The following is a 9853-nucleotide window of genomic DNA, read 5'->3' on the forward strand; positions in this document are numbered from 1 at the left end:
CCCCCCCGTCTCATCTCTCTCACTCTCACCTACTCCTCTGTTCTTCCTCACCCCGATCCCCCTTCTCCTCTCTCCCCAAATCCTCTGGATCGGTGCGTGACAGATAATCCTCTGAAGAGACTAGCATCACCTGATCCCACCCACAGTAAGGCCAGTAGAGTGCATGTTAGTTACTTAGTTATACCAAGCCATCAGATTGGAGGCCAATTCTGCTGCATATAACAAGCTGCAAATTATATTGATATATCCATAATGACCCTAACACTATTACTTTGTGTATGATTCTTTTCCCAGAAACCCCTCCACGACCCAATAGCATTCAGAAAGGAATTGGATGGAATAATTGTTGATGTCTCCCTGCAATGGTAAAGTATATTTCCTCGGCTTTGAATTTTGCTAAGAAAGGAAAAGTAACGTGTAAAGTTAAAAACCACCATTGTGTTAGGCACTGAACTTGCTTATATATTCCATGTTCTGTGTAGCAAATAATTGTGGTTTATCTGATTGAAGATACTGATAATTTGTTCTCTTTTCTAGTTTATACACGTGATTCTTATTTCTAAGTTTCTGATACTGTGTTCTATACTACTAGAGGTTCTAAACTGAATGTCGTATCTTCCTGAAATTTGCCACCAAAATCTGGATTACATCAGTATCATTTTGGATTTATATTTGACTGAGTGTTAATTACAGTTATTCGAACTTATCTTTCATAATTCATCAGATGTGCTTAAAGATGGCTTAAAGTATGATGTTTTCAACTTCCTGTTACCTTGCAAGTTCATAGTTCTAATTTCCCCTGCTAGACTGGTGCGTTGATTTATAAACTTTGTCGAGTTCGTCAAATTTCATTAAACCCTACAACTATGCTGCACGTGCCAATTCCATTTGAATTCCTAACCACCGATTGTCTTTCAACTATTTTCTTTACCATATTTGTATTCTTAAAGTGAATCAGTTTGATCTTGTAGATAAGAAATATTAATGAAATGGACCCCAAATTTCTCCCCTGTATTTATGCAGTGATGAAGATGAATTCTTCCTGTACGTTATTTCCTAATTGTATGATCACAGTGATCAACATATACAGTTTTAGTATTGTTCACTACATACGTATACATCATATTTCAAATACTGAGGAATATTTTAGTCTACCGCAATGTATACCATAGCTTGCCTGATAGCCTGCTATAACCGTGATAGTTTTTCCTCCTCTTGGCATGATGGTTCACATGCTGTGATCTACAATCTTGATTAAGCCATTTAGCATTATAGATGAAATACTGTAAACCTTTCTTTGTTGGAGGGGCGATGTGTAGCTCACTGGCTCTGTATATTAACTAATATCGCTGTAGTCATCATGCATATATTTGAGACTGATGAGCATGAACATGTTGCCAACCTTTCCCCATCAATTTGAGCTTTAGGTGAACTGGTTGGTCCCTGCAACTCAATAAGGTATCAGAGTCATGATTTCTGAAGTTTGAGACCTGGTTATCACAATTAAAAAAAATGCAAGTTTTCATACCTCTTTTGATCACGGGGTATTTGCTTGGAGGCCAAAGTTCGTCACAACTTGCCTAAGAAAGTTAGGCAGGCTAGACATGGTGTTTGGTTCACTACCACAACTATTGCTAGTCACACATCTAATTGGCCACATTTGTCAGACTCTTTTTTTTTGCTAAGGGCATATTTAGCCTCACTTGTGATTCCATTTTTTTGGCCCACAAGTTACGGAAGTTAGCCAAAAAGTTCTGCATGCTTAGGACATATTTAGTTCACAGGTACACATTGCCTTAGGTGTGGCAGCTGCTTGTTTCATTTTGCCGCAGATGTGGCACACCACGCTTTTTCAGCAGCCTGTTAGGCTCATCTTTTCCAAACTTGCCAAAGCTGTGGTGACCAACCTTTTGTAGAATGCCACGATTGAGCAAGAAAAGTCTGGCAAAGTTTTGGCTATCAACCCAACATGCTCTTAGCCTTTCTGTGGCTTCGACAACAGTACCGTGGGATTGACAGAACAAGCCCTGAGAACTAGTGCTGGAGTTATGGTACATATTGTCTTTCACAATTAGCTTGAGCTTTTGGGTGTACTAGTAAGCTAAATATTTACCTGTGATGTTCTTCAGTCTTCACTGATGCAATCAATTAGTGTGCACTGTGCAGCACCAGCTCTGACCTTTAGCCAAAGGAAAGTAATAATGCTGACCATTTAGAAATAACAGCTGTAAGGGTTTCTCTTTCCTCCCCTTATAGGCTATATGGCATTATTCCTGGCACGTAGCAAAAGCTATTTGGATTTTTTAACACAACGTTTCATGGTCAATTTCGAAGCTTTTGTCACATTTCATTTGCTCTGTCTCTAGAGAAGAATTGTATGCCTTTCTGAAACAATCGATTGTCATGATTTACAGGTGCTCTGATTCCTACTCTGATACAGTGCTAGGATATGCCAACAGTATCCGTACTATTGATGGTGGTACTCATATTGAGGGGCTGAAAACTTCCCTGACAAGAACAATTAATAGCTTTGCAAAGAAGTCGAAGATTATGAAGGTTATAACTGATAGCACATTCTGTATATTTTTGTTCTTCCCTGGTATTCACAACTCTAGCCTTCTGACTTCAAACCGTTCTGTTAAAGTTTGTTTGAAAAGGACCGTAGTAACAGCTGTATACTCCCTCCTTTCCGGTTTTGCAGGTCTCATCTCAAAAATTTCATTTTTCCGTTTTATAAGTCACAATTCTACTACTTACCATCACATGTTTGGATTTCGAGGTGCATTAAATCATCCGATGCAAGTATCAGGAGAAAACTCACAATGCATGTAGAAGTTCATGGACATTTTGTGGTCATGCATGCATGTGTTGTAATTAATACATCGATAAACATAACTTTTTGAGAAAAACGAGCGTCCTAATTAAGTACTTATCCAAACTACAAAATTTATTCCACCACTCAGTGGCGAAGCCATGCATGAGCTGTGTAGTCAAATGACTACACAGTTTTTTGGCAATAACATCATACAATAAGTATATATTAAGAATAAAAAATCATAAATACATACATATGACTACACAAGTTTGAATTGACTACACATGAATGAATTCCTGGCACCGCCACTGCCACCACTCACCATCTACCTTGGTTGAAGAGATTTTGAAATTGAGCCCTATAAACCGGAAAGGAGGGAGTATATATTTTTTCAGTCTGCACTTTGGGTGCTACTTATTTGTTCCATTGAATGAATATTTGAATAAGCTGGATCTGTAATTTGTTGAGGCATTTTTCTAAACAAATGATGGTTTTTGCAGGATAAAGACATTAGCTTGAGTGGGGAGCATGTAAGAGAAGGAGTGACATGCATTATTTCAGTGAAGGTCCCTAATCCAGAGTTTGAAGGGCAGACAAAGGTAACTTGAGGAACGAGTTACCGTGTATGTGCAATGCATGTGTTGACATTGAACAGGAAAATCTATTTTTACATCTACACTAATTTGTCTTGTTTTTGTCTTTCTTTGGACTGAGAAAACTGTTGACGTGAAAAAAACCGTAAACAAAAACTGTACACTAAGGTGACACTACAAAACAATGGGCGCACTTGTTCATATAAAAAGCTATGAAAAGAAAAATAACTACTCCCTCCGTCCCAAAATATAAGAACGTTTTTAACACTAGCATAGTATCAAAAACGTTCTTATATTCTGGGACAGAGGGAGTACAAGATAACTAACGGGATAACTCGAAGGAGTTTCATCTTAGCTCATCTGTTTAAAGCCATTGAATGATTTATCAAGGCCCTGAACAACAACGTTTCTCTTTGCATCACAAAAGCACAATGAAAACATTTTCAATAATTGATCCAGCATATAGGGCTTGTTTAGTTTTAGCCCCAACTAGCCCAGCCAAATTTTTGGCATGACCAAAATAAGGGCATGACCAATATTTTGGTAAGCTATTGTTGTTTGAATTATAGCCACTATTTCTGCCAAAAAGTTGGTAAAATGGTAGGCCTTTGTTTGGTTTGCAACCTGCAACCTGGGTCTTATAGTATTTGTTTTAATTTCCATTCAGTTACAAGATTTGTGTACAAACTTAATTAACCGCAAAGTGCCAAGACAAAAGTAGTATTTTGCCCACATATCACCATGCACACCAATTTAATTTGAGAGCAAGATAGAAACTGGAGATCCATCTGCTATTATTCAAGTAGGAAGTTCACGTCAAAACAAAAAAAAATCAAGTAGGATGCTACAGGAGCTTGAGGGGTAGCCGACCGATTGTTTGCGTGTGAGAGGATGGGTAAAGGGAAGTGATGTGGTGGGTCTCACTGGGTAAAGAGCATGTGAGCCAGAGCATATTTTCTGGCGAAGGTTTTCTACGCCTTGAGCACAACGCCAATGTTTTGGCGCAGAACACACGGGCGCACCTTTGGCAGGTCGGGCGAGCCAGACATTTGACATGTATCCAAACAGCAGGCAGCTCTTAAGGGCTAGCCAATATTGTGGTATGGTCAGTTTTGGTTGAACAGACCCATATATCCGGTGCTACCATTGAACATTATATGTACAAAGATAGTGTTTCTTTACAGTGATGATAACTATGCCTTTAGTGACGTCTTTCAATGTGAGGCCTTTGACTGACATTGTACCCTGCACAAGAATTTTTCCGGACATATCTTGTAGTTTGCATGCACTTAGATATCATCATCCTATAAGAACAGGATCACACATCATGTCTAAATCAGCAAAATATCGGGGAAAACCTGGTACCCCTATTCTGATCTCATATACCGCCCGAAATTCCAGTCAAGATGCTACAAACAATCGGTTATTCAAGATGTCCTTGCTGCAGGAAACCAAGGATCAGGTTAAAAATATATCTTCCTCAGGAATTAGTTATCCTCAAACATACTTAGTTTTTCAATTATGTTATGAAGCAGAGCTCGTGGCCTTGCCAACGCATTTTACCACAGGTGAATTACCTTGTCAACACATATTACCACAGGTGAATTACATGTATGTCGATATAAAATAAATGACTATTCTAGATACAGTTGTACAAAATTTCTTAATGACAAAAACTACTATTTGGGATTTTTTTTGCATAAACAACCATCACCAACCTAACCTAAAGGTCATAACCTAGTGGCTCAAGAGGTCCCCTGCCTGGATAAAATGGAGATTGATTTACTTTAGGTCTTCTAATGTGAGTTCATCTTAGAACCTCAATTGTTGCAAGATTAAAGCCTAAAAGGAACAAAAAAGAAACCAGAGCAATTAGTTCAAATTTTAGCTGAATAAGCAAAATAAGGAACTGGCTAGAAGTGAGATAAGGACTATTTTATGTACTTAATGTGAAGTGTAGCCAGGTGTCCCCTGAAAATTTCAGTAGGGAACATGATAGGGCAAGTAAAGTCATTTGCTAAAAAATTAGTAGGTTCCAAAGCTAACATGAATGATAGTTGTGGGCAAGTTGACATTGCATGTATATTTGCAAATCATGCTTAACTGGTATAACTTTTTGGAAAAACTGAGTGCATACAAAAATAAGTAGAAGTGTTAGCATGCCATTCTACCTCTACAACACATTTTGAATATCCTGCAACTACCACTGCCTAGACCGCAAAGGCATTGCCAAATTCCTTCTAGGGGACTAACCGTTATTTGTCCATATTGGCAAATCCGCAAAACATATTGATTGAAATTGTAATAATAATGTGCTAACCAACCAATTTTAACTGCATACATTTAGTAGTTATTGCACCATAATTTTTTAACAAATGAAATTAGCTGTATATAGTAGTAGGTTCTTTAACTAATCAATCACTGAGACACACCAAACATTCAATAGACAATAGGTTATTTAACTTGTAGAGAGGATCAAATCAACTTTGTACTCGTTTTGAGGTTACAACTGAACAATTACAGTCTTACAGGGTTAGAGGGCCCAAATCAATCTTTTGCTAATCAATAAAGCAACAAAATATGAGTCTAAACCAGAATATGGTTTCAGCAATCTGAACCAAAATAAGGATCATCAACAAAGCACCTCCTTCCATGCATATTTTAAGATAGGCAACAAACTCATGATTCAGTTATGATGGATTTTGGAAATACCATCATTTGTTGTTGATTTTGACAAGTTTGGAACACACTAGTAAAGGCGTATGTGCAATGCACGTTGAAATTTGGTAGAGCATTAATTGCCCGTTGATGGTTGATATTTGGTAGAATATTAATTGCACGATGATATTGGGTAGGATATCAATTGCATGTTAATTATGTGATTTGCATGATATTGATATTTGGTATGATATTAACTGCATGCTAAACATGTTGAGCGCTCGCCATCGGAGCAATCTAGATCGTTGGATTGACATGTTTTGATGGCCGAGATTAGTTGGATGTGCCCCTTTGGGTCGTTTTATATTTTGGAAAACAAATATGGATTTTTTTATTTCCAAAAGTATCTCCTTACGAATTCAAATATTTAACTAATTTATTTCTTATGTGTTTCGGAACTGAATTATTATCCAGTAGGTTTCATACCCTGGAATCAAATTCCGAATACCCATATATGAATTTTTTGGAATAACATTTTCTTTTTTTAAAGACAGCTCATACTATATGAGATAAGCATATACCTGATATCAAATTAACAACAACACCAAGTTCAGATACCAATGTACCATGCTATGCCCCCCACCCACCCACCCACACACACGCATTATACATTATAAGATTCTTAAATGTGAGCCCGTTGTGGAAAGCACATTACTAGAGGTACATCTATGATCTGCTGTCTAACTTAGTGGAACAAGGGAGGCTGCGGGGCATGGCGCGAGTGTTGTTCGGCTGCACATCATTGACCTAATCTCATGCATTAGTAATAGGCGATTAAGGGCTACGAGTAAGATGGATTAGTAACTGGTGATGCAACATTGGATAACTGTAGACTGTAGGAGGAAGGCAACCATAGGGCTGATTGGTTGATGTTATATGAATCCAACTCAACTCTTGCTTTTAATAGTGGTGGAGATGTGCTAGAAGATTAATGCCATACACTTTTTTCCCATAACGATTGCTCAATTTCTCTTTTTCCTTCTCTTTTACAGACCAGGCTGGGAAATCCAGAAGTGCGAAGAATAGTTGAACAATCTGTTCAAGAAAATCTAACTGAATACTTGGAGTTACATCCAGATGTTTTAGATTCAATTCTGTCCAAGTCCCTTAATGCTCTCAAGGTATTGCTATTCATTATTGTAGCAAAACTCCTTCCCAAGAACTCATTTTTTCGTTCGAGTGGAGTGTATGACATATTTTTCTGTTGCAGGCTGCATTGGCAGCCAAGCGGGCTAGAGAGTTAGTGAGGACAAAGAGTGTCTTGAAATCTTCTTCACTTCCTGGGAAACTTGCTGATTGTGCATCTTCTAACCCTGCAGAATCTGGTGAGCTGCCAGTTGTGCTGGGAAAATCTTGCATCATCTTTTTATGCAGATTAGCATAATTAATTGACTGTTATACATCTCTTCACATTCTTCTTTTGACAGGAAGTTTCTCAATTCTAACAGTTCCAGTTCTATGCTTTTGTTATAAATCACTATATTTACTATCTTATGTTGAGGCTTTGACTTTTGCTGTTCACACGTGAATTCAGAAATCTTCATAGTTGAAGGTGATTCGGCTGGGGGTAGTGCAAAGCAAGGCCGGGATAGGAAATTTCAGGTATAGCCTTTCCTTTTCAATCTGGCGATACTAACATGATATAATGACAGCTGTTTTCAAAACAATGCAATATTCTGGGTGAAATTAGGACTAATAAATAATTATAGGTATACAGTGTCTCGTTTTCCTTTTTACAGGAAAAGTTTTACTTGACTAATTCTTACTTACACTGCTAGTGTAGGTAGACAATGCCCTAACTATGAAATGCGAGATGGAAGTTCATAATATGGTTTTCTGTATCGAATTTGTTTTCAGCGTACATATAATATTTCTGGCATTCACTCAGATCTAAGCATGTCTTCAATCATGGATGCAGGCCATTTTGCCTCTGAGGGGCAAAATTCTCAACATTGAGAGGAGGGATGAAGCAGCCATGTACAAAAATGAAGAGATCCAAAATCTTATTCTTGGTCTTGGATTAGGAGTGAAGGTGCATGTTGTTTTGTTCTAAACTTCTGCTACTGTTGCTCGTTATAGTTGAACTACCAAATGGTATGCGCTTATACATCTATTGGTGTTACTTCTTTCAGGGTGAGGATTTTAAGAAGGAAGCTCTTCGGTATCATAAGATAGTTATTCTGACAGATGCTGATGTAGATGGTGCACATATCCGGACTCTTCTCCTCACTTTCTTCTTTAGATATCAGGTACTTCTGCTCTTAGTTATCTTGAATCATATGCTAACTGTTAGAGGTATTGAAGCAGGTACCTCCGTGGAGGCACATGAGAGCCTCACGTAGCACGGGAACACACTTCTCCACTGAATACACATGCATGTCTATGCTTTATTGAAGTACGGATCATAGGCTACCTGCCAAGTGAATATTGTCTGATTGTACGGATCATAGGCTTGGAGCTGGGCTCAATATAATTGAGAAATGGGGAAGAAATATGGGTTGTGTATTTGGGTCTTAATTTTGCCATAAGGAAGTGGTATGGTTGGATTGGGTTGGGATGGCTGGGTTCTGGTTTGTATATGATCAATTGCACTCTCGAGGTCTATCTGGACGATGTGCTTGTAAGCAAAGCACCTATTTACATGCTCGTTATAGTTGAACTACCAAATGGTATGCGCTTTTAAGCGCAGCTGTCCAGTACCTATTTACATATGATTACAAGTTGCAACATGATCACTGAAGCTTTGCTTTCTCATACTGTGTTTGTAGAGAGCACTTTTCGATGAAGGTTGCATCTATGTTGGTGTGCCTCCTCTTTACAAGGTTCGATCATGACCCCAGCACTTGAATTTTGGAATAAATAGTTATTGATCTTAAGTTTGTACTTGATATTTATGTTTTTGTGTTAGGTTGAGCGTGGGAAACAAGTGCACTACTGCTATGATGAGGCTGATCTTAAAGAGCTAGTCAACACCTTCCCTACAAATGCTTCTTATAATACCCAGAGGTTCAAAGGTACAGTGTTTCAACCCATCCAACTAACTATGAATATCCAAGGAAATAATGATCGACTATGAACTATGGTGAACAATATTCTCGTACATGCTTGTATGACATGCATGTGCATTTTATGGCATGTGTTTCTGTTATTTTGATGGCAGATATTTACCGTGTCCTTTTATCCTGGTTGCTAAATAGGTTTGGGCGAGATGATGCCCTTACAATTGTGGGAAACAACAATGGATCCTGAAAGGAGGCTGTTGAAGCAGCTAACGGTCGAAGATGCTGCAGAGGCCAATGTTGTGTTCTCATCTCTTATGGGTGCTCGGGTAAGCAACCGGTGAACATTCTGGATACTTGTTCTGCTTGCGAGTTTACATAACGTTTCACTTTGACGCTACACCATTCTATTTCAGGTTGAATACAGGAAGGAACTAATCCAGAAGGCCGCAAGCATGGTCAACCTAGATCACCTTGACATCTGAGAACCTTAAACAAGGTTGACCATTGTGTATGATATAGAAAAGACCACAACTTGCCACCCATTCGACATAGAAGTTGTTTTGGTGCTAGTTTAGTAGCAATCTAGGCTAGAACGGAGAAAAGGGTTGATCCCCTGGTGCTTGTAACATGAATGGTGCGTTCATTTGTTGACACGCTGTACCCAACTCATCTTGACGCGGGGGTTAAACCGCAATATCATTGGAAGTGGTCAACTTGCTCACTCA

At 38.5% G+C, this 9853-nt stretch overlaps 1 protein-coding gene across 1 annotated transcript in view; it reads left to right on the forward strand.

The window, feature by feature from the left end:
- The window catches only part of LOC119267956 (DNA gyrase subunit B, chloroplastic/mitochondrial-like), a 23364-nt gene extending 13511 nt beyond the window's left edge, over positions 1-9853 (forward strand). The window contains exons 10-21 of the mRNA XM_037549424.1: positions 295-365; positions 2415-2556; positions 3316-3414; positions 7119-7247; positions 7337-7451; positions 7661-7728; positions 8045-8158; positions 8259-8375; positions 8895-8948; positions 9035-9140; positions 9324-9454; positions 9542-9853. Coding sequence (XP_037405321.1) covers positions 295-365; positions 2415-2556; positions 3316-3414; positions 7119-7247; positions 7337-7451; positions 7661-7728; positions 8045-8158; positions 8259-8375; positions 8895-8948; positions 9035-9140; positions 9324-9454; positions 9542-9610 — 1215 coding nt within the window. The 3' untranslated portion in view covers positions 9611-9853. The remainder of the gene's footprint in view (positions 1-294; positions 366-2414; positions 2557-3315; positions 3415-7118; positions 7248-7336; positions 7452-7660; positions 7729-8044; positions 8159-8258; positions 8376-8894; positions 8949-9034; positions 9141-9323; positions 9455-9541) is intronic.

This window comes from Triticum dicoccoides, chromosome 3A, assembly GCF_002162155.2.
Source record: "Triticum dicoccoides isolate Atlit2015 ecotype Zavitan chromosome 3A, WEW_v2.0, whole genome shotgun sequence".
NCBI classification, from domain to species: Eukaryota; Viridiplantae; Streptophyta; class Magnoliopsida; order Poales; family Poaceae; genus Triticum; species Triticum dicoccoides.